Here is a 25,799-nt window from a genome sequence, read left to right as displayed (position 1 = left end):
TCATCGAAGGGCTTACGAATGTGATTAAAACTGTTCGTTCGAGCTTCCTAATCATAAAATAAAATCATTCAAATATGAAATCAATTGACTACGTTGCTAAGGTTATGTATGGTTAACTTGACTTACCCATGACTTGTACGCGGCAAATTGCACAAGTGTCACACTCGACATCCCAACTCCACATAGCTACGGCATTCCACTTTTTTAACGTGAACAATTTGTCGGCTTTATTATTTTCGCCATCAGCCCGTTCGGAATTATCTTGTTCGATGTCACCCATGTTAGGCTCTTGTAGGTACTCCGAAGTATTATATTAAACAATAACTTGTTAAAAGTAACCCGAGGGTTATGACTTTTATGAACATAAGATGCGACAATATGCGCGAGAATTGATTGCACATGCGCAGAATTTACCTCTTGTCAAATCTTCAATGAAAGTTAAAAGTCTCTTAAAAATAAGTCTCTTAAAATAATTACTTCATACATTGCGATAATGTATTGATAATATATGACTCGGGGGAAGAAGAAACTACATATTAACGTTAAATTATAATAGTACCGAGCGATGGCATAAAAATTCAGTAATAACATTTAATTGCAAATTTACGCATGCGCATTCTTAACAAAAAAAAAAAAAAAAAATATATATATATATATATATATATAGTTCTTGTGTCTACTTGGACATGCACGTATAGCTTGGTTAAGGTGGTTTTTCTTTTTATTATTCAAAGATATCGGAGCAAATATGACGGAGGAAACGCAACAGTCGACTGAAACGTCAGTAACGACTCAACAAACCGATCAAAATATTACAAACGTCGCTTCGGAAAGTAGTAAAATTAAAGAAGGAAAAAAAGAGAAATGCCGACCCATGACGAAGGTTAGTTTCTGTCCAAAAATGTATTTTTTATATTTATCAATGGATGGCTTTAAGCTTTTATTGTTTAAAGCATCTAATGATTTTAACATTGAATAGGTTGTCATTCGACGATTACCCCCAACTATGACACAAGAACAGTTTTTAGAACAAGTTTCTCCATTGCCGGAATATAATTATATGTACTTTGCAAAAGCAGATATGTCGTTGGGACAGTATGCTTATTCCAGAGCATACATTGATTTCATCGATCAGCAAGATATTTTTGGATTTCGTGAAAAGTTTGATAATTATGTTTTTGTGGATGTTAAGGGTATGGAATTTGCAGCTGTAGTCGAGTATGCGCCATTTCAAAGAGTACCAAAGAAAAGAGTGGGGAAAAAAAAAGATCTAAAATGTGGAACTATCGAGAGCGATTCGTATTATATGACCTTTTTAGAAAGTTTGAAAAATCAGGAGGTGGATGCAACAAATATTCAACCAAAAACTGAGTATTCATTTCAACTGTCAGAGCGTATGTTAAATTTAAATTTACAATGTTTTATCCTTATAAAATAAATATACCCTTTAAATGAAAATATAAAATATACTTCGTTTAATGATTAAATTCTTATTTCGCTGTCATTAATTACTCGTATACGTTGTTAATTTGTGTATTTCCCTCTATTAGATACACCCAAGAGGGTGACAACAACGCCACTTTTAGATTTCTTAAAACAAAGAAAACAAGAAAAACAACGCCTTAGAGATGAGAAGCGCGAAGAAAAGCGTCGACGAGATTTAGATAGAAAAAGAAGTAAAGACGAGCCGATGGTATCTAAAGTAAGGAAGAAATGCCAATTTATCGTTTTCATTATAAATTCAATATAATTCATATATGCAAATTTATTAGTATTATATTGTTTTCCAAATGTTTTCTTAAAGGTTTTAAAAAACATTGAAGATAGAGAAAGGGACAAAGACAGGGAGATAAACAGAGAAAATAAAGAAAATAAGGATGATAAAGAGAGAATGCTATTGAAGGACATGAAAAATCGAAATAAAAAGGATGATAGGTATCGAGATAAATTGAGCAGAGATCGAGATATCAAGCTTTCAACGAAAAATTTCAGAGATCGTGATGATAGAATTAAAGAAAGGGACATAAAACAAAATAAGAAACTGGAGGATAAAAAGTTTTATATCAAAAAAGATGAACGTGAAAGTCATTTGAAGGACGATCGAATTTATGATAAAGAGGAAATAAACTACAGGGATCGTAAAATGGAAGAAAAGCGTGGCAAAAGTTACGAAAAAATGCGTCAGGAGAAAAAGAGATTAGCTGAAATACAAAAGAAACAAACTATAGAGTCAGCTTTTAAAGATTTTGATGAAAGTTATGGTAATGCAGATGATAACGAAGGTAGAGACGATGAAGACATGTGTATGCTAAATTCATTAGAGAAAGGCGATAATGAGTATAAAAGTAAATATAAAAATCGGATAGCCATTGACGGTGCGAAAAATGATGACGCATCGACAAACAATGAGGAATCGAGTGAAATATCTCGTGTAAGTACAACAGAAATAGTTCTGATTACAGAAGAAGCAGATTCGTACAGTAGTAAGGATATATCAGATAGGAAACTCGAAGGTGATTATTATATTTTTCAAAAAGTACATACTATTATAAAATTAATGAAATTAATATTATATAAAATTACGAGTGAATGTAAATAAACATAATTTAAGTTTATACAAAATATTATCATTATAAATCATATATTTCTATTATATTTATTACATAGTTTAGAAATGTAACGATTAAAAAAATTTATGTTCAGATTTTGCTCAATATTTTAATATTTGCGAATTGAATTTTTGTAATTTTAATAATGAAATTATTCAGAGCTACTTTAAAATAACTATTTTTCTTCATTTTTTTTTTTTTTTAATTTTAATTTTTATTAATACCACTAATTCCATTGAAATGTTAGCGTGAAAGCTTAGATGACTTTTTATTTTAAATTTAGTTTATAATAGATAGTATATTTATTGTATTTAAGCAATAGGAAATATGTAATATTATATTTATTGTTATAATTTGATGTGAAGTTTGTAAAAGTTTTAGAATATTCTAAATATTATTCAAATATGCAAACGAATAATTTTGGTAAAATTGTACATATATGAATCGTGTAAAGGAGTTAATGAAGTTAAAAAAAAAAACAAAGTCTTTTATTGAATTTCTTTTGTTCCTAATTTTATCATTTGAAAGAATATATACTGAACGTTATAGAACATACACTCGCCTCCACCTGTACGTAATATGTAAACAAATTACAATTCCGAAGTATAATGGTTACATTTATTTTTACAGATGTTTGCGAGCGTCTTACACAGTCAATTAGCGAAGAAGACAATGATAAAGATGTTGTACATGAAAGAGAGTCTGAGGAGTTAGTTGATAAAAAAAGTTCAGCAAAATGCCGAATAACGAAGAGACGTAGTTCGTTAGAAAGCGGAGGAGAAAACGGAACAGGAGTAAAAGTTAGCGGAAGCAGTGGCTCGGGTGGTGGTAGTGATGCAGATAGTCGTGATCACGATGGTACCTGCCTACGGCGTCACAAATCCTTGGATGGAGGAAATGAAAATAATTTGCAGAAGACTGAACCGGGTGATAAGGAGAAAGATAAGAAAGATCCGCGATTAGAACGGAGGATTAGAAATAAGGTGAGTCTCGTGAAAATTTAGTTAAAATTAGATAAATAATTTTTTAGCAGCATAAAGCAATCTCTTGGTTTAGTCGTAGTCTTAATCTTTTGTCGGCGCATTTAATTTCAAGAGCCAAGGTAAATAAATGAAAAGAAAATGAATGAACGATATTAAAGAAAATTACTTGAGCATTAATTTATAATCTTATTGATATATAATATTAAATTATTACATAACGAAGGTATTCGTATTAAGTAATATTATTAAGAGTTTAACAAAAAAATTGATATTTTACTTACTGATAATCTATGGCTGTAAAGCATTGGTAATTTATCTAATTTAGAGGTAGAAATTTCAATTAGCCCAATATTAAATAGAAATCGAGCACTTTTGTTTGACATTGATTAGCAAAAAAAATTATTTGCTATAATACTATACGTATATTCGATGTATATTCGATAGATTTCGTTAAAAATAATTCGACAATTCGTTGCTTTTAAAGGATCGGCCAACAATGGAAATATACAGGCCAGGAATGGGCAAATTCAGCAAACAGCGCATGGAGCGTGAAAAAGGAAACGAAGAACGTGGAACCCCCTCACAAAGTCCAACCCCCAGTGGAAATCAAATTACGTATAAATCTAATAAACCAAGTGGCTCTGAAGTTCGCTCAATGACCTTTAAAAGAAGCGTTAGTCGTGATATATCGTAATCAATGTAATTATGTGCGTTTGGAGTAACGGACATAACTTACGTAATCTGTTTCGTATTTTTACTTGATAAACTGGAGTTGATTCACTCTTCTGTATAAAAAGGACTGTGCAAATTATTGACGACTTATGTGTCAATAATATCTCCAATAATCATTGCGTGAAAGGACTTGCTCGTTTTTACTATAATGTGTTTTTCATTGTAATCTTATTATTACAAAAGCTTAGTATTGGGTAAGTTTTATGAGGAGCGAATAAATGTGAAACATAAGAAGAACGTATAGTCGACTTGTGAATGCTTAGTTTTGTGAAAAACAAATTCTTTATTTGTTTATGCCCCTTTAAAATTCTTCTGACTTTCCAGATTAACTATCATAGTACTTGTATTATTACATTGTATACTTTATGTGAATATGTATACAAAATACGTAGTTACATTTATAAAATAATTATACTTTATTATATTTATATGTCATAAATTTTTATATTAACACGTTTAAATTTTATTCCTTACCTTTTCCCGAAATACAAAAAAAAAAAAAAAAAAAAAATTCATAAATATATTAACGTTTGCCTCGCGTAATTTATCGCTATAACGAATGTTTAAGTGAAACGTAACACGAGACAATGCAATAGATAATTAAAAACAACGTATACGAGATCCTTGTAAAAAGTATTGCCGTATTGATAGATAAATTATAAATAAGAATAACGTCGTAGTTAAAAAAGTAAAAGAAAAAAAAATCATTAATGGTTTTGAGAATATTATAAAAAAACTATTGGATTTTATACGATATAATCTTCTGCTTTTTTTTCTACCTTATTTATTCTATTCCAGCTTGTCTCACGCATCGATGAGTTGTAAGATAAAATTTTTGCTTTCGACGTAAACGCGTAATTGTAAATCCATGTAGCCGTGTACATCCCTACCCGCTAAAGAATAGAAATCGAGCGAGTTATCAATATCGCATCAAGCTTCAGTTAGTCACAAGTATTCACTAAGTGTACGCGTGTTTCGTTACAACTGGATTTCCCAACAAAGAAAAATGCTGCCTTCCTACAAGTGTCGTTTCATCAAGTTGTTATAAATAAAAATAACGATCTGTCGGTTAGTAAAAGTGATTTGGAGTAATTTGGAAAATCTGGCAGATGGTAAGCAATAAATTGGAACATCAACACAAAAACGATATTTTTTTATGTACTAATTAATATATAATTTATGCCGAATATAAGTGAACAATGACAATAAATACATGTTTTCATAATATATCTATTATATATATATATATATATATAATATCGGTTTGTTAGACAATTTTTGTTATTTTTTGTTATATTTTTACGTGTGAAATTATTTTACGTGTAGATATATTTGTTTAGCCATTAATTTTCATTTTATATGATGATATTGGAAACGTGATTTTATTCAACTATTCATTTAATTAAATGGTAGAAAAATTTAATTATTTTATGTCTAATGATAAAATATTAACACTTTGTTCGTTGTATGTGACATCGACATTGGTTTTTATTCTATGATCTATAACTGTAACTTCAAGAAAATTTAACAACTATGAAGACGTATTAATATTAGAAAATTGTATCGCTTATTAGAGATTCAATTTTGTTCTAGAATCATTGCCAATAATGATGGAAAATTTACTTTATTACAGTTATATAAGCCATTTTAGCTTTTTGTACTACAAACGTCGAAGTAATTCTTCCGTATATTACAACGTAATGATCTGATATTGTATTGTCTTTAATTTCATTAGAATATTTACATTTCATTAATAATAATTCTCATTTTTACGTTTTAATCAGCCACGACTTGTTTCTTGAAAAATCCTTGCGTTGATCGGCAAAATGCAAAATTAAAGAACGTGAGTATTTTGTATTTTGCCAAATATTATTCCCTTCTTTTTATTCTCTTATTACACTAAACATCATTGAATAATTTTTTTTCCAATTTCTTTAAACAAGTATTTTTATAAAAAAAAAAAAAATTAACATATTTTTCCCTAATATGGGATAGAGTTAATATAATTATAAGATCTATCGGATCTGTTTCTTAACTATTCGATCCTGAATGATTTGCTAATTAGCAGCATTTAAACGATTATATCACGTGTAGTTAAGTTATATTTCCAAAGTTGATTCATGTGAATATATACACCTACATAATTTCTATCTAAAAATAAGTATGCATTCAGATACATGTTTTTTTTTTTTATAATAATAAGTGTAATTAACTTTCAATTGTACCTATAAATCGATGAATGTTAATGTTTTGAATATTATTTAAAAACTAAATCCTGCAATTTTTAATGATAGTATGAAAATAATTTTTTTCTAATCTCGCATATAAATAAAATAATATAACATAACAATTTATATTGTATAGATCGTAAAAATATAAAATTTAATAATCATAACGATTTATAAAATAAATATGAATGTTGCATAAAAGTTTTCCAAATATAGGAAACATTTTTCTATTACGAAGCGTCAATTTCGAGTACGAAACGAAAATTTCGTACAAAAAATAAGTACAATGCCAATACTAATTTATTTGTTGTTCAGAAATTATGAATAATTGGATTTGATTATGAAGGTCTCAATTTATTCGTGTTACACGAATGCAATAATTAGCATAGAATTAATAATAATTTTTACTTTGAAATAATTGACATAATAATCACTTTGAAATAAATATTAATATAAAATAAATTTTGAACAATGTTATTGCGAATATGTAAATGTAATTAAATAAAACTTTGTAATGATAGAAGAAAAAAAAAATAGAAGTTTCGTAAGAAATAAGTGTAAGTTTCTATTTGCAATGTATTTATATCTAAAATAATATTCAGCTTACTTTCATATCGATATCTATTTACGTATTTTCTAATGGTATATGAAAATTTACGTTTACTTAACTTTAATATTTAATAAGCAAATTAGAACCAATAAATCATTTAATTACAATTTCAATCATTTATTCTAACAATTGGCTTTCTTTATTTAAACAATCCTAATTATATTGATAAAATCAATTTTATACAATTTCGTAATAGTAAAATTTATGTATATCTTAGACGAACTTTACTATCGAAATAATTACAACAGTTTTACAAATTTTATAAAATCATACGTTTAATATTATTAGATAATGAAAAATCTACTATTTGAATGAACTATTTAAACTATTTGAATTCAATAATCGAAAAACATGGCTAATAATGATACTCTCTCTCTCTCTCTCTCTCTCTCTCTCTCTCTCTCTCTCTCACTATCTCACTATCTCTTCTTTTTTATGCGTATATATAACGTATATGCGTATATATAAATTATATATATAACGGTTGTGTCGTGCAACGTAAAAATTGCCGATCTTGAATTTGGTTTTTCAATTCAATTTCATGGCTGCGTCGAGAAGGCTCCGGGTCTCATTGTCGAAGATGATTTTGCTGCCGGTTGCCGGTGAAGACGAGCTCGCCCTACCTGCGTATTCCACATTGTCAAGGGGTATCTTGAGAGCGAACGCAATCCTGTCACGAACATAGTGATAACCACCTTGGTTCATGTGCTCTTCTTGCACCCACATTACCTTCGGTTGCATTACAATCAAGTTAATTAATGTTTCATTGAATGTTCATTGTCATTAAAGAGGCTGTCGAGGCGAAGGTTTATGATGCGATGTTGTGGAATTCGTAAGAACATTTAATTTACGCGAATGTTAATACGTGTGGCTTTAAGGACACAGTAAATACTTAACGATGAGCAATATGTTTCTGATTATACAATATTGGCAGGATTGTAGTAATGCAATTAATGTCGCAAGACATATTATTGACACGCGACTAAGCTTGTGATTATAATTTAAAAATAATTCGGTGGTCGATATCGAGTGCAATGATTTAACAAAGCAATTTATTGACATCGAATGATTTAAAAATACAAAAGCAATTTGCAACGATTGCTATCGACCATTATTTAGTGCATTTAAATGATTTAAAAAGGTCTTTAAACGTATTTTCGTATTTTCAATGACGTTTTCGGCTCGCATTCGCAAGAACAACTAACAAATTCTGTCTTACATCAGATATATATCACTCAATGGAAAGCACTTTGAGATCAATAAAAGAATAAAAATTTGACTTTAAGAATTGAATATCTCGATAAACAAATGCGCTGGGAATAGTAAAAAAAAAAACATTAAAATAAAATGAAAAAATATTTACATGTATGTGTGTGTGTGTGTGTGTGTGTGTGTGTGTGTGTTTGCGTGTTTTCGTGCGCGTGTGTGTTTGCGTGTGCGTGTGTGCATTTATTACCTTGCTGTTAGGATAATTAGCAATTTGCTGGGAGACCGAGTGATAGGGGAATGGACACAATTGCTCGACTCTTAAAATCGCGATCTGATCTTGGAGATTCCTTGCCTTTCTTTCGGTGACTAGTTCATAATAAATTTTGCCAGCGCAAAGAATGACCTTTTTCACGCTCTCGGGCTTAGCAATCGTGTCGGCGATAAGGGCCTCGAAGTGAGTATCGGGCCCGATCTCGTCGAACGTCGACTGTACCATGGGATGACGCAGCAGCGATTTCGGGGTCATGATAACCTACACGAGAAATCGGGATTTTATTCTTATCGCTTACGATCGCAAAGCAAAGAGAAGGGAAGGAGGTAGTTCTTCTCGTCGCTCTTATCACGCGGCTAATCACCTAAAGCCCGCCTTATCTATCGGCATCCACAGGCACGCTCTATTGACGCTTATTCTTTATTGTTTATTTACAAATATTAAGCCAATTTCAAATCTTTTAAATCAATGGCAATATTAACGTATGAGTAATCTGTAATTATGAGAATTACATAAAATAATCATTGTTTAATCAATGAAATCTATCTATTTTCACGATGTTTCTTTTTCTTTTATGTTTTTAACTTATCTTATTTAAGAAAAATTATATGGAAATAGCTGGATAGATATTTATAGAAGCTTGAACGAAAGAAAAATCTATCTTAATTTTGTCTAAATTTGTTCGTAGAGAACAGAAAGAAAGCTGTCGACGAAATTGATTAAAATCATCGATAAAAGTGTACGAATTATTTTAAAGACTAGAGAGAGAGAGAGAGAGAGAGAGAGAGAGAGAGAGACGCGATGGAAAATTGTATAATACTGTTGAGAAAGCATTAATAATCTATATAATTGTCAGAGTATGCTCGTACCAACGGCTTGCGAAAAGGCATGAGAATCTGCCTGCGCAGAACATGAAAGAGATTAGACGGTGTAGTGAGATTGCAGACAATCCAATTGATGTAGAATAGTTGTTGCGTAGACGCGTTCTCGAGATTCTCGTTCACTTCGTAATCGCCAACGTCGTCGTCGCAGAGCTGAAGAAAGCGTTCGAGCCGCGCAGACGAGTGTTCCGGGCCCTGACCCTCCATGCCGTGAGGTAACAGAATTACGAGGCCCACTTGTCTACCCCACTTCGATTGCCCCGAGCACAGCAGATTATCGATAATCACCTGCATTTGCAAAATATTCATTTTTATTTAACATCACGATAAGATGCGTCAATATGGGCGTATTATTATTATATTCGCTCGGATATATAATTTCTAAAAAATTAATTAATTTATACGATAGAATGTGGACTGCTGTAGGAATGAATCATGCTTGGCGATACTAAGGATAATTTTATTGTCGTAAACATTAAACGTTTCTACATAAAACTCAAAGCAAAAACACAAAGCACACAAATGGTTTTATATGGATTAAATATATTATATCTAATATTTGAGTTTTTTTTTCCATTGATTATTATTTGTTATTTGTTTATTTTATTTTATTTTAATGAATAATAGCATAATACAATTAGCAAGCTCTACATAATTTAATACGGACAATCTAATCTGAACAAGTGTAAATTTAAATTAAAGCAATTAAGAAACGTGTCGTATTCATTACCTGACAACTGTTGGCAAAATCACCAAATTGGGCTTCCCATATTACAAGAGAGTTATGTTTGTACGTTGAGTAGCCAAGCTCGAAACCTTGGTAAATTTTATGTAATTTAAGTGTTCGTTTTAAAGGATTGCGAATGAATTATAAATATACACGCAAGGATGCATGTTTTCATGGGATGTGCAATCAAGTGGCGAATTTATAATACAAAGAGCGGTCAAACCATTTCGAGTTGGTTTCATAAGGAATCGTATGCTTTAGTTTTTCATTCCTTTTATTAATAAAAGTACACTGCACTACGAACGGAATATTTCAATTACTCTCGTATCTGACTGTCTCGTATCTGAATAAAAGATACGAGATAATGAGCCGATCGTACTCGCTGTATATCATTACTATTATAATACCCTTATAATTATGATTTTTCATTAGGTAATGCTCGTAATTATTTAATTAATGCAAATGCCATTTACAGTCAGTTACGAGAATAAGAAGAGATCTCGGCGCTCTTAGGCATCTGCACATTATAAAATCGCCATTTTGAGGTCGCAACCTCGTTTCGAGGCGCGCATTCCACGGCTGCCTTACCACAGACTCCGAACTCCGATAGCGACGAGTTGCTGACGGTGTAGAGCGCCTGGTTGGGGAATACGTTGTTCAACATATTCACCCAGGTCTTGTCGCGTTCCTGGTCATGGATTATGTGCATTCGATGGGAGAATGTCCCGCGCTCAACATCTTCCCCGGAGAGACGCACGTGATGGCCGTCCTTGAGGAGGCTGAGGAAGGCCAGGCACTCGCCCATACTCCAGTCTATGTGCTCGGACATTATCAGCTTTTGGCGTTTGTTTAGCAATCGGTAGACCTGGGGCAAGTGCTTTTTAAATATCGTGTCTTTGGTCGTCGGTTTGGTTCGGGGAGATTGGCCAATGCATCTTTTGGAAATTAGAATAATTCTACGAGCTCTCGGGCAGATTAAAAATGGCTTATGTAGTGGGCGATACGACTACAACTTTATTTAAAAAATAAAGAAAAATAAAAGAAAGGAAAAACCAAGACTAGCAACTAGTGACGTATTAAAACGTGTTAATTGAAGTTCGTAGTCAAACTAGGTTGACAAACGTGTGCCATTCGAATGATTAATAAGGCTCCATAAAACTTGGACTATTATTTTTATTTGTACCGTGTATGCGAGTAGTAGGAAAAAATTTTCCGAGCGGTAGTAATACCGTGTCGATGTAATCGTCAATTTTACAAGACATTGACTTTTTATTTGCTTAAACGATGACATGAATCTAGAGGCGAATAACTTTCTTGATCCGCTAAGCCTCTAAATAGTCGTACATGGCTCATCGAGTACGAGTCAAATGGTTTTGTTAAATGCATAACCGAGCTATGATGACAATAAAGAAACCTTGAGCAAACAATTACTTTTACGAAAATTCATTAAATGTATCATTATCGTGCATGCGAGTCTGATGTTGATTCGAGTGTTTCACTTATATTATTATATCAACAAAATTATCGGAAGAATAATATTTGAATGTTGATTTCTTACATCATGTAAGAGCTATATTAATATAAATTGTTACGTATCTCCACGATTAATCTCAATTTATTCGTAGATTCTTTAATTGTTTGCATAATAAGCTTATTAGAATTTATTATATTTGCATGGGAAAGCTTATTATTTTTAAAGTTCTATTATAATAAATTCGTTAAGCGTAGAGGCAATACGATAAAAATAGCATTATTAATCATTATTAATTTCGTGTCCTTTATGGAAAATTCAAATATTCAAATTTAATTAAAATTAAAGATTAGTTATCATTGGAAATAGTTGTATTTTATTAGTACAATCGTTTCAACATTTGATGATTCAGAAAATTTAACGAGCAAGTATAGTGAAGTAACATACATAATTTTAAGAAATTAAAAATATTATTTTTTTCTACATTGCTTATCGTAATTGTAAAAGGACATATTTTACAATATTTTGGATGAATTGAAAATTTTGAAGTCTCGTTTGTTCATATTGAACTTTTACTATTTAGTATATTCATTATATATAAATTCAAGATAAATAATAATATTTATGAAGCATATTTTACCAAATAAAAGATAATATAAATATTTAAAAGTTAATCGTAATTACATCCGTTGTAAAATAAGTGAAGTAGCTATTATTATTATTCTTGATTTTATAAATTGAAAATCAAACGGTATTACGTGATCTACATAAAATATATTGCCTTTTGTTCTTAGCGCGTGTTTTATTTTTAATACTCTGACAACAATGTGACAAAGTGCTATTTTGCATTTGTTATGCACTGTTTGTAATGTTATATCACACATCAAACAAACCACCAATTAAGCCTCACAAAATAATATCACATTTAAGAAGATAATGATGATAAGTATTGCTGTACCATTGAATGAACTTTGATGTTTGCCGGCGGTTCGGAAATACGTTGACAAATCAGTAAAATATCTTTTTTACTAATACCAGTATGGGGAATTGGATTTTTGGCATTTTGTTTGGAAAAGAAATCCGTCCATGGCACATCATGCCAATCTGATATTTGCATTGTACTGATTTCCTGAGCTTTTCTAAATTCGGATGTGCAGTATGCTTCATATTTTTCCATTTCCTAGGCGAATAATTTCCAATTACATTAGTAAAATTAGTTTCATTTCCTTTATATCCATCAACAAGTGTTTGAAGAATCAAAATACAAAATACAAATTTCTACTATAGTATTTTGAATATTCCTTTTTCAATTGCTATTGATTGTAGACAGTTAAGTACTGAATTTTTGTTCTTCTATTTTTTTAATTTTTTTTTTCTTTTCTTTTTTTGTTTGTTTTTTTTTTTTACTTCGAACGATCATAAGTATACTTTTAAGTACAAGAGATTAAGTTAAATGGTACAATTCATTAATAAATATTTAAAATAAACTCTAATTAATGTTAAATGTAACAAATTAAATGTAACGAATTATGCTCGATTAGTTAAAAATAATTGCGAATGATTACTGCAAAAATTGATGAAAAACACAAAAAATAAAAAAAAAAATAAAAAAAAAAGAAAAAGAAAATAAACCACTAATTTATAAATGATAGTTAAGTGTATGCATTTAAATACGATTGCTTTACATTACATAAAATTTTCAACAATACTAACGGTCGTACATGTACAATATAACGTAGTAATATTAATATAGAAAAAAAAAAGAAAAAAAGAAAAAAAAATTATAAAATGAAGCAATAATAACGATAATAAATTCAAATGATAATTTTTAATAAAATTCCTACTCTATTAATAGTAATAATTATATCAATCAGTGTTAAGTGAACAGAGATCGTTATTTTTATCTCGGATAAATTACCAATAGTTGGAATTTTGAAAATTTTTTACTCTGTCACAAGTGAAACGTGTGTTGAGCGAAGGTTGTAATTCTTATACAATATGTTGTATCGAGCTTGGCGTTGATTCTGACTCAGACTATTCATTGTCGCTTACCTAAGGAAAAGAATAATGAAACGCGAGGCAAGCTACAATAGTTTCATTTAAGCAAAAGAGCAAAAGAAAAGGAAAGACAAAAGATTTGCTCCGGATAATCAATGCACAGTGAGTGAGTGAGTGAGTGAGTGAAGAGAGAGAGAGAGAGAGAAAACACTGCTACGTGCAGCGTATAAGGTATTATGTCTGCGCTTAATCACGTAGTCCTTCAATGCGACAATACATGAGCTCATGCGCCAATCAAATTTATGAAATCTTTATATGAAAATTGAGTTCATTCATTACCTCATGATGCCTCATACTTTTCGCGCTTAATAGTACATAATTTTTGACAATAATGAATTTACATCGTTCGAACATCACGCTAATACGACGGCACTTTATCTATTACGAATGTATTTGAATGGAAGTGCTGTGGCTAAGCTACGCTAATGGATTAGAACGATACAATTTTAATAATTGTAAGGAGAAAAAGTTTTTAATGGCTGATAAGATTTTTAAATGCTTTTTGGCCGCACCTCTTTTATAAATGGCTCATCGATGAGTCCTTCTTTGAGCAGTTTATCACTGTAGATTTTCAGTACATTAGGATGGGATTGAATGCGTTTGTACATTAGTGGCTGAGTAAGCATCGGCTCATCCATCTCATTGTGTCCATTTCGGCGATAGCCCACGATATCAAGCACCACGTCATTATGAAATTCGGCTCTTATTGTTAAATATAATAATATTTAATTCTTATCTTAGTCTTAGGTCTTATCTTAGGTCGATTATAATATAATATAGATTGTATTATGATTACATTTATTATTAAGTCAGGTACCGTCTCTTAGCGCTGAGTGCGAATAAACTTATTATTGATTTAACGAGTGCTAATATTACTATAATAAGCTTACCTGTATTCGCAAGCGACTTTGCTGCAGTAGGAAACCAAATCTGGATCGTCGGCGTGAACGTGAAAAATTGGCGCATTAGTCACTCGGCCTACGTCTGTACAGTGTGGGCTCGAACGCGAATATCGTGGATCTGTTGTGAAGCCAATCTAAAGCAAAATGAATGGAAGAGAATTTTTCGTCTCGTGTATGATTTTACACCTTGTTGCTTGTGGACAAGCTTATTGTTTTTTTTTCTTCTTTTTTTTTTAATTTTTTTTTTTTTAAACCTTACATTAAATAATTATTTATAATATGAGAATGATGAAGAATGTAATAATAAGAGTTATAATACGAAGAGGATCGATCACGTATGGGAGGAAATTTAACGATGAAAAAAAAAACAAAAAAAAAAAAAACAATAAAATAAAAACTGACAAAAAACCAAAAGATTAATCAATCTACTTGATTATTGATGACGATATGTAGAACTCCACCGGTCGTGTAATCTGGAAGGTCAGTCAAATGCATTGTTTCGTAGCAAATACCCTGACCACTGTATGCGGCATCCCCGTGGACTAAAATAGCGATAGATTTTATTCCTTCTTTTGCATCTCCTTTATCGACTTGTTCTGCCCTGACACGACCTATCACAACCGTATCGACTGCCTCTAAGTGCGAGGGATTTGCCATTATCGTCGTATGTATTTTCTTGTTACTTCTATTATCGAAAATAATATAAGCGGAGGCGTGAATTTTCATTATTTCATTTTATGAAATTTGCTACATCTTCAAGAACATATGAATACTAAACGATCTCTTTACCGAAAATTAATAAATTATATTATTGTATTATCTGTTTTGCGTGTTAAATTTTTGTTTATTTTTTTATTATTATTTATTTAAGCACTTTTCAGTAAAAGAGCATTTTAAATTTAATTCAAACTTAAGATTTTAGTAATATACAACGACGCACACATATGTTTATCAAATTATACATTTGTGAACATTAACCTTTCTAATGATTTTTCAGTATAAGTTCCCAAATGGTATTTTACATCTCCTGATCCTAATCCTTCGATATTAATAGGCTTAAACTGCGTTAGAATTTGATGTAATGGCTTTGAACATACGTTGACTAATGTATTCAAACGACCCCGATGTGCCATTCCAATTACAGTTGTTTCCACTCCTGCAAACATATTTCAAGACAATAATTACGACACTTTACGATACATTTTAATCGACAATTACTTGTGAAGATTATGATTATAAAAAAATTTATTTAAAGATGATAATTCAATGAAAATCACAATTCGGCCCCGCAAGGATCGATCGACTCTACTAATTAAAAATCTACCCTTTTATATATATATATATATATATATATATATATATATATAATAAATATAATAAAAAATATAGATACTTTCTAATTTAGTTTTCATATTGTAATGTAGAGGATAATAGGAATTAAATTAAGTTTATTAAAGCATTTTTAATATGTATTTGAAATTTAAGAGTATTAAAGAGATGTATTAAAAGTTCGTGTATTCATTAGTTTTGACCAACCATGATCTGCGCAGCTTTCTAAGCATTGGTTCATGGATACAATGAAAGATTCACAACCTTCCAATCCAAATCGCTTCTCGGGTCCAAATTTTTTTGCAAGAAAATGTTCAAAAGTTACCGCTTTCATTATATTCTTCCAAATCCATATGCGATGATTGGATTCAAGCTCCCACGCTCCCGGCCTCTCAAACTTATTGCACAACCAGTCCAACTATTTCGAATTATCAACTATGTAAATGACTGTCATGCGCATAAAAAGTAATTTCATAATTTGCGATAGGATATACATAATCGATCGATTTAATTCGCTTTATTTTTAAACAATCGAAGCCATTCAAGTTTAATCAAATTGAAATTAACTTAAAAAATCCTGCTCGGAACTTCAAATAGAAAGTCCAAGAGTCCATAAGAGACAAGGTATTGACTTATAATCGAAACGACTTTACAATCTACGTGTTATCTCTATAAAGTTCTCTTTCAATTGCAAATTCATCTTATATGTAATAGAATAAAGGACATTGATCTTCTTACAACAGATGGATCGTGTATGTAAATATACTCGATGCCCAGATGACCGCAATAGACTTTATTCAATCGTTTTATTATTTCTCGTAGTGGCAGACTTTTCTTATCGCCTCCAATAGCAGTGATTATTCCTAGAGGAAATTCCCGATCGAAATCACTCTCATGAATGCCCTTGAGATGTTCGCGTACAACGACTTTCGGCGGCAAATCGCTTGTCCCACGAAGTTTCTTTGACTCGGGATTTTGTATACCGAGCGGATCAACATCTGCTATTAAGTGTCCTCGAGTCTTTTTACAAAAATTAATTTTCGTTGTTGTTTATGTTTAATTAATAAATATAGTAATGTTTTGAAAATTTCTTATTCTTATTAAAATAAAACAATTTATAAAACAATTGCCTGATATGCTCTGATAAGGGAGTTAACATGTAGCGTATGATCGAGGAAAGCTTCGCCTTGTATCTCAGCTTCTGATTTTAATCTCACCCTCGGTTTCGTCAATAAGTTGTCTTTAAATTGAAATAAATGTATAAATACATTAGTTTATGCGAAGAATCAAAATTAATTTTTCTAAAATTATTCTCCCGTACGCGTTGATTAAACCAATTAAAAACCAAAAATTCTATACTTTAATTAATTATTTTAATATACTTGATGTTAATAAAAACGTTTCAATTAAGCTCTTAACATTTACACTATCATAAAAGTAATTTGCTTATAATTTTATAGAGAGGATTTATGACATTTTGAAAAACGTAACCTAGTTACAGAGATTAATAACAAAATTTATTCAATTATGAAAATATTGACATTTATGAATTTACATGCAAGAAAAGAACCTAATATTTATATAATTATTATTAAGTGTTACATTTATATTTCAGAAAATTTATTTATCGATTTATTTATTCATTTTACTAATTTTTCACATTTATTAATCATGTATATAAAAAATTTAAATATCAGTTTTTAAATATATATATATATATATATATATATTTGAAATTTTTTTTACATACACATTTATATACACACGCACGCACACACGAGCATATATTCGTTAATATATGTCAATATTATTATATTTCTATACTAACATTAATAAAGCTGTTTCAAAAACAAAAACACAAAAAAAATATATATATATATATATATACACATGTATATATAACTTTATTATTTTTTTTTATGTATATTACCGATATTTTATTTCATTTAAAAACTACCGTTATATATTCATTTGTATATTTTTTTTTTTTTTTTTTTTTTTTTTTTTTTTTTTTTTTTTTTTTTTTTTAAGAATTTCGTAATACCAATGTAGTGAATTTATTATAAATTGAATGCTGCTTTGGCAGTGAAGCTTTCACGAGTTTGAAAAAATATTCAATTTATAGAGAGAGCAATCGTAAAGACCTTTTTTTACGTTATAGTCTTGGCGAATTTTTGCAATAATATTATTGTAATAATCTCAATAAAAACAAGATAATAAATCCATTGGTGATTTTTGGAGAGAAAATATCATTTAAAAATATATGCATTAAAATAGATATGATATACTCAAAATAAAAATATCGAGAGAAAAAAATAAGCTATTTCGATCGTCTTGTATGTGTCACTCATTCGGATTATTGCGATATGACACATTATATATACACATTATTCACATTATTAAAAAACACCCACGATCGTTGATCTGCTGAGGCATCAGATTGGATGGGACGGTTGTTAGATTGGAGGAGACCTTGAGGGAGGCTGGCTTTTCGGTAGCGGTAGCGGCAGCGGCATTGAATTTACCGAAGTAAACATCCCATGATTTGGGAACAGATTTGGGATCATTTTGCCATTTTTTGTAGAGGTATTCGATATATTGGCTGTTGGTCGTTGTAAGGAAAGACTCACTCGACTTCCAACGAACGCTCGTGGTTATGATTCGCGTGCAGCTCCTAAGCGGGGCCGACAGTATTTGACGCATGTTAATCCATTTGATCCTTTACTTTGAATTTAATAGCCGAGAAGAAATGTAGGCCACTTTCTTCGATACAACTGTAAGCGCTTGAAGTTATGATTTTGAGGTTGCAGTTCGACGGCCTGACGTTGTTCCGTGTTATTCGCTCTCCCTGATATTTTTTATAATATGCACTTCAGGTCGTTTACAATGATAAAAAAAAAAATAAATAAATAAATAAAAAAAATAAAAAAAAAAATAAATAAATAAATAAATAAATAATTAATTAATTTTATTGTAGGGCAATGGAAGATCCGTGTCCTCAGAATGCAGAGTTGTCGAGATCGAGCGGAATAATGAAGCATCACGGAGCCCTTTTCCTCGAAACAGGATAACATCGACTAAGGTAAGACAGAGATTAGCCTCGAACGAGAATATCAATTGCAATTGATTAAACGCGCCTATTTAAGAATTGTAACAACTACGAATGATCGATGTTGAATTAATTAATTACCATTGGCTTTTAGTACACATTATGGAATTTCATACCGAAGAATCTATTCGAGCAATTTCGGCGAATAGGAAATTTTTATTTCCTCCTCAGTGCAATTACGGCCATGAGTATCGAGTCCCCCGTTTCTCCACTTACAAGCTCATTGCCATTGCTCTTTGTCATACTAGTTACAGCTTGTAAGCAGGGCTACGAAGACTTCCTTCGTTATCGATCCGATAAAAGGGTTAATAATATTTATGTCTCGGTTATTCGTCGTAGATGTATCCAGGTAATTATGCTTGTAATTATACTTGCATGACATAGCAATATGGATAATATTGATAAAGCGGGTAAAGGGCTTTGGTAAAAAAATATTTCTTTATCAAGGATATACGCATGGAGGATATTTAATGCTTTAAGTGGACATCATTAAAGCATGAGAGTTTAAATAAGCTTTAAGATTTCAATCTCTTGTTTTTCTTAATTTTCTTTGGAATGTTCAGAGGTTAAAAGGTACGTGCTTATAGGAAATACGCTGTCAAGAAATTGTTGTCGGTGATCTCGTAAGGGTGAATCGAGATAGCGATGTGCCATGCGATCTTGTTATCTTGCACAGTAGCGAGCATTCTGGAAAATGTTACGTGACTACATCAAACCTCGATGGCGAGACAAATTTAAAAATACTAGAGGTAACTACTAGAGGTATATAAAAACGAATAAAAAATTATTTTTTTTTTATTATATTTTTTTTTTCAAATTCAAGTGTCTTGTATTTTAAAGCAAATGACAACTAGAAATTACAACAAAAAATTAATTTATTAATGTAGTATCGAGTAACGCGTAAGGATAATGAGCTTTATTTCACCAACAGTGATTCTATATATTTGAGAACAATCTTGTATCGTAATACAAATCATTTTTATTCATTTAATATTATCGATTCTCAAAACGTTTCATTGGCCATTATCCCAGGTATTATTATTGTTATAAAAAATATAGATTAAACAAAGAGATTAAGTAGGCGAATTGTAATCGTAGGTGCCGAAAATACTTGCAAATCTTAAGCTTCCTGAGATCGTATCGATGAAAGGGAGGATAACGTGCCAGCCGCCTATGGGTAATCTTTACGCTTTCGAGGGTCGAATAGAGGTTAGTGGAACGGAGGAGGACGTTACTATGATAAATACCGTACCTCTGACTGTCGACAATATCCTGCTGAGAGGTTCGAGGCTCAAGGACACGGACTACATTGTCGGTTGCGCTGTTTACACGGGTCGAGATACCAAGCTCTCTCTCAATTCTAAAATCAGCATCAACAAGTTCTCAACCATTGAAAAGTTAGATTTTCGAATCATTATACTCACTGTTTATTGCTATTTTGCGACATAAAAGAGAAAGAAAGAAAAAAGATAAGAGAAAATTATTATCATTATTATTTTCATTATTGTTGTTGTTGTTGTTGTTATTATTATTATCATTATTATCATTATTATCATTATCATTATTATTATTATTATTATTATTATTATTATTATTATTATTATTATTATTATTATTATTAATCATTATCATTATTATTATTATTATTATTATTATTATTATTATTATTATTATTATTATTATTATTATTATTATTATTATTATTATCATCATTATTATTATTATCATTATTATTATTATTATCATTATTATTACAAAGTTTTAACAAAATTCTTTGTTGTGGCCATTTTTTTTTTGTTTTTGTTTTTAAGAAAACATGTTGATGACGTTTGATGAAAAGGATATTTATCCTTTGTGTCGTGCGTATTAAATATTTCGAAATACATTTAGGAATTTATTCGTGATTTCAGGTCGATAAATAAGTATCTTTGGATCTTTATGTTATTTCTCCTTCTACAAGTCTCGTTTTGCACTGTAATGCAAATAATACTGGCGCGTAAAGCTACTTGGAGCACTTATCTTGGACAACTATCTATCTTCCCCATAAGAAATGTTCTAACTGATTTTTTGTCCTTTACGCTTCTTTTTAATTACGTCGTGCCTATTTCTCTCTATGTAACAATAGGTAAATCCCAAGCCACTATTTTTTACATAATCATATGTGTTTTTAAGTAAATTTTAGCCTTACAATTATTTCATTATTTGTCTTGCAGAAATGCAAAAATTTCTGGGATCGTTTTTTTTTAGTTGGGATTTAGAAATGTACGACGAAATTAGTGATCAAGCTGCGATTGTAAACAGCTCGGATTTAAATGAAGATCTCGGACAAGTGGAGTATCTTTTTACCGATAAAACTGGCACTCTTACGGATAATTTGATGATATTTCGAAGATGCTTCGTCGACGGCAAAGTTTATTTTGAAAAGGATTGCAGTGGAAATTTATATCTTCTTCCTGGCAGTGGAAGAGAGGAGGATGCCGAATTGATTAATAATTGGCCTGTAAGCACTACATCATTCTATGGGAATATTTATTAAATGGGCTTTAAAATATTATGCCAAACAAAATATGATTGTATTCTTGAATTTTCCTTAACCATACTTAAGCTTGACATTATTGTTATATCAAAAGTTTAATAATTTCTAGAATTTTAATTACCCACACTTAAGCTTGACTCTATTCTTATATAGTTGAAAGTTGAAAAATTCATGCACTTTTTCGTCATTACTAAAGAATATTAATTAAGCATTTTTTTATTTATTCAAGTTTATTTAATTTCGTTTGTTGACGAAAAGAAAAAAAAATAAAATAAATTTCAAGAATTGTAAATAATGTCAATTAATTTTTCTTCTTCTTCATCATACTTTACTGATAAATCTTATTAATATACCCTACTTTATCGACAAATATCTTCAGAATTCATCTTCTGAATTGTAAGCTATCCTATTATTATGTTTGTTTATCAGAAAGAAATTTGGCATTTTATGTTAAGTATATCGCTGTGCCACACTGTACATATTGCACCTCCGACACAGAAAGCCAAAGCACAGCTTCGTCGCGCCGAGTATCGTGAAAGTTTTCGCTTAAAAAAAATCACAACCGTAAACAGTTCTCTCATGATGCATCCCGATTTGCCGGAATATCAGGTGACATAGCAGAATAGCGATAATGTTTAAAAGTCCTTTTTAAACGAGGGGAACGCTCGTGCTTATTGACAATCTTTTTCCTAGGCGGCATCGTCCGATGAGAAAGCTCTCGTTGAAGCATCCGCACGATGCGGTGTTGTTTATCTTGGGGATATCACTGACAATACAATAGAAATTAACGCCAAAGGCGCGAGAATGTTTTTCAAGAAGCTCGACACTCTCGAGTTCACATCTGGTAAAATGCTCCTTTCACATTTATCGCCCAAACCGATAGTAAATAGTAAATTTATTTAATTTTCAGTTAGAAAACGAATGTCTGTGATACTTAAAGATAGCAATGGTATCATCTGGCTATATTGCAAAGGTGCTGACTCTTCCGTCTTCCCGCTAATTCAATATGGCAGAATACAGGAAGCGAAATCTCACGTAGCCGACTTTTCCATGGTTCGTGTAAAATTTTAAATGCCCGAGACATATTCTTCTTTCATGGACTTCCTCCAGACACTTGATTAATAAACACTCCAACTATAATTTGCTTAGCGAGGATTAAGGACACTGGTCGTTGGATTTAAGAAATTTGCCGACAAGGACTACGAGCGTTTTACAAGAATTGTACGCGAAGCGAGGCAATTAATTAATAAGAGTCGAGTTGATTATATCGATCGTGTTTACGCTCGATTCGAAGGTGGCTTGACCTTATTAGGAGTAACCGCAGTTGAGGATCGTCTTCAAGAAGGCGTTCCAAAGGCAATGAAAAAGCTTCGTATTGCCGGGATCAAAGTACTTTTAATTTCTTAGCATTTTCAATTTCTAGACAGATTGGATCAAAAAAAGAGAAGAAGAACAAAAAAAGCAAAGAAAAAAGAAAACTAGTGTTAAGCTTCGTATAAATTATAAATTATTTACCTTATGCACGATGGAGTTTAACGAGCATCTTCTAGTTTTTTTTTTTTTTTTTCTCTTTGTTTTGTTTTTTGTTTGTTGTTTTTGTTTGTTTTTACACTAATTCATATAAATATTATGTATGTGATATGATTAATTTAGTTTAATGGCAGGTGTCTAGGCACTTGTTGAGAGATACGTATGATATTTCACAGATTTGGATATTAACGGGAGATAAGACGGAAACGGCGGAAAATACCGCATTCTTCTGCGGTCAGTTTAAAAAAAGGACGGAGATAATGAGACTCGTGAATGTACACTCGTCGCAATTATGTTTCGCTAATCTTATAAATTTCGAGTAGGCAATTTATAATGCAGTTTGATGCGTAGCGTATTATTTTGAAAGATTTTTGAAAAAAATGACGCACCTTCTCTATTTTGCCAGGCGAAAAATGAAAATCCAGCCGTTTATGCACTATGGATTGCTGCTCGATGGGACGAGTCTGGGACTGGCTTTGAACAATTTTCCCGGCTTATTGCGAACCGTCGCGATGAATTGCCAAGCGGTGGTTTGCTGCCGCATGTCGCCCTTACAAAAGAGCGAGGTGATATTGTAACATAATCCCTTGATTTGCTCTGTCGTGTGGCGAGTATCGATAGCATTAATTTCGGCCGCATTATTAACATAAATAAATAGCCGGAGGACTATTTTTTCCAGAGCAGGTGGTACAGCTGATTAAACGGGCATCGAGCAGACCAATAACCGCTGCGATCGGCGATGGTGGCAATGATGTGTCCATGATTAAAGAGGCCCACGTGGGGTTTGGTATTATGGGTAGAGAGGGTCGACAGGCGGCCATGAGCGCCGATTTCGCATTTGGAAAATTTATGCACCTCGAGAGGGCTCTTCTTGTTCACGGACATTGGTATTACCTCAGAGTGGCCAAACTCACGCAGTACTTTTTTTACAAGAATCTTGTCTTCATTACACCTCAATTCTTTTTCAGTATTTACAATGGCTTTTCAGGACAGGTTGGTTCACGCTTTATATAACGTTACGTTTCAACGAGCTGATAAATATTTCTTGCAATTAGCTTAATTATTCTCTTCTGCCCGTACTGTTTCACTTTTTTCATATTTTCTTAAAATTGCTATAATATATAGCCATTTCGTAGACTGCTTTTAGGATCTCACAATACTTTGCGATGATTTTTAATATTAAATTGATCATTTGTTTACAGGTACTCTACGATAGTATATTTTTAATGTGTTTTAATATATTTTTTTCCTCTATACCAATTCTTATTTACGGTATTTCTGAGCAAAATTATTCCGATGATAAGCTCTTAAAGTATCCGCAATTATATCAATTGCATAAAAAGAATTATTTATTATCTACAAGCCAATTTATACGGTGGATAATAATAGGTAACGATACTAATAATAAATATATATATATATATATATATATATATATATATATGTATATAAATTTATTATATTGTATATTATATTTATTTTCAGCGATTTGGCAGACCTGTACCATATATTTTATTCCATTTTATTATTGGAAATACAATCCAATAAATTTGTACGATAGTACACCAGCGGATCATTGGTGCTTCGGTACCTGTATATTTCACTTGGTCATATTAATTATTAATTTAGAAGTTTGTATATTTTCTCTATTTTATTTTGCTATAATTGAACTAGCTAATTTTTTTAATATAAAATAATTGATAATCTTTTATAATTTATTTTTACAGCTACTAATCATTAGCTCTTACTGGACTTTTCCATTTAAATTAAGTATAATTTTAACAGAATTATTCTTTTTTATTTTCGCATTTATCTACTGTTATTGGAATTTGTACGTTAAATTTTAACCATTTGCATTTATTAATCTTCTTTTAATTTCTATCTAATTTAATTTAATACGATTTTCAGTCAATACGATGGAGACATGTTTCGAGTTTTTCCAAAACTTTTGCTTTCTCCAACATTCTGGCTGTTAACTTTTTTAGTAATTGTAATTTCCTTGATTCCTGCATTACTTGTTGGTATTTATGAAAGTGATAGACCATCGAGATTACGAGAAAAATTAGAGACTAAAGAGGATAATGTTAATGATTTAATTTATTCGCAAATTGAATTACTTTCATCCACGTTGCCTGTAAGTTACTAGTTATTTATAAATTGCTAAACACTCATTAGATCTTAAAATATGTTTTCATTAAAAATATTTTTTTCACAAGATTACATTTATCTAAAAATGTAAATTATTATTGAATGAACAGATTGTATATTTTTAGCCATTTTCCTTATTGCCAGGAATAAGGAAATTTCAAATTCGATAATTCGTTTATATTTATTTTCAGAATCATCGTTCTGCTACTGATGGCTCTTGGCGAGGAAATTTATCTTGTTATGACAATAAAACATTTTAATTGACTTTAATTATATACTACCAGTATTCATACAACAAAGATTTTTTTTTTGTTTTTTTTTTTTTAGTTATAATAATGAAAAATTATTGTGAAATTCTACGACAATAAATATTATATTCTTATGGAAATGTAACAGTTTTGTAAGCATCTATGAGGAAATTAGATTTACAATGAAAAAAAAAATTTCACACGCATCGATCGATGTA

The 25,799-nt window shown here is 30.8% G+C and overlaps 4 protein-coding genes across 4 annotated transcripts in view; 2 read left to right on the top strand and 2 right to left on the bottom strand.

Moving 5' to 3' along the window:
- Positions 1 to 557, bottom strand: part of LOC105365234 (Regulator of cullins 2) — a 47,036-nt gene extending 46,479 nt beyond the window's left edge. The window contains exon 1 of the mRNA XM_011503341.1: positions 127 to 557. Coding sequence (XP_011501643.1) covers positions 127 to 280 — 154 coding nt within the window. The 5' untranslated portion in view covers positions 281 to 557. The remainder of the gene's footprint in view (positions 1 to 126) is intronic.
- Positions 558 to 673: 116 nt separating this feature from the next.
- Positions 674 to 4,648, top strand: Upf3 (UPF3 regulator of nonsense mediated mRNA decay). Its single transcript, XM_011503339.1, has 6 exons — positions 674 to 883; positions 980 to 1,394; positions 1,551 to 1,702; positions 1,805 to 2,513; positions 3,240 to 3,592; positions 4,077 to 4,648. The coding sequence occupies exons 1-6, from the start codon at positions 749 to 751 to the stop codon at positions 4,284 to 4,286; spliced, it is 1,974 nt and encodes a 657-aa protein (XP_011501641.1). The 5' UTR covers positions 674 to 748; the 3' UTR covers positions 4,287 to 4,648.
- Positions 4,649 to 7,640: 2,992 nt separating this feature from the next.
- On the bottom strand, positions 7,641 to 18,812 carry LOC105365231 (2-oxoglutarate dehydrogenase, mitochondrial). The gene is made up of 14 exons (XM_011503337.1): positions 18,425 to 18,812; positions 17,141 to 17,250; positions 16,749 to 17,030; positions 16,218 to 16,428; positions 15,660 to 15,837; positions 15,111 to 15,366; positions 14,670 to 14,815; positions 14,292 to 14,481; positions 12,680 to 12,901; positions 10,839 to 11,115; positions 10,254 to 10,339; positions 9,512 to 9,811; positions 8,619 to 8,903; positions 7,641 to 7,891 (listed from the first exon to the last, which is right to left on the bottom strand). The coding sequence occupies exons 1-14, from the start codon at positions 18,711 to 18,713 to the stop codon at positions 7,691 to 7,693; spliced, it is 3,033 nt and encodes a 1,010-aa protein (XP_011501639.1). The 5' UTR covers positions 18,714 to 18,812; the 3' UTR covers positions 7,641 to 7,690.
- Positions 18,803 to 25,331, top strand: LOC105365287 (probable phospholipid-transporting ATPase IF). Its single transcript, XM_011503403.1, has 18 exons — positions 18,803 to 18,844; positions 18,988 to 19,092; positions 19,214 to 19,468; positions 19,707 to 19,868; positions 20,218 to 20,516; positions 21,030 to 21,244; positions 21,333 to 21,619; positions 22,085 to 22,264; positions 22,349 to 22,499; positions 22,566 to 22,708; positions 22,805 to 23,044; positions 23,362 to 23,504; positions 23,592 to 23,751; positions 23,870 to 24,178; positions 24,388 to 24,574; positions 24,671 to 24,816; positions 24,913 to 25,016; positions 25,094 to 25,331. The coding sequence occupies exons 1-18, from the start codon at positions 18,803 to 18,805 to the stop codon at positions 25,329 to 25,331; spliced, it is 3,366 nt and encodes a 1,121-aa protein (XP_011501705.1).
- Positions 25,332 to 25,799: the final 468 nt, after the last annotated feature.

Source organism: Ceratosolen solmsi, unplaced genomic scaffold, assembly GCF_000503995.2.
Source record: "Ceratosolen solmsi marchali unplaced genomic scaffold, CerSol_1.0 scaffold63, whole genome shotgun sequence".
NCBI classification, from domain to species: domain Eukaryota; kingdom Metazoa; phylum Arthropoda; class Insecta; order Hymenoptera; family Agaonidae; genus Ceratosolen; species Ceratosolen solmsi.
Note: the sequence above shows the minus strand (reverse complement) of the source record. Positions and strands in the feature narration are given on the sequence as shown.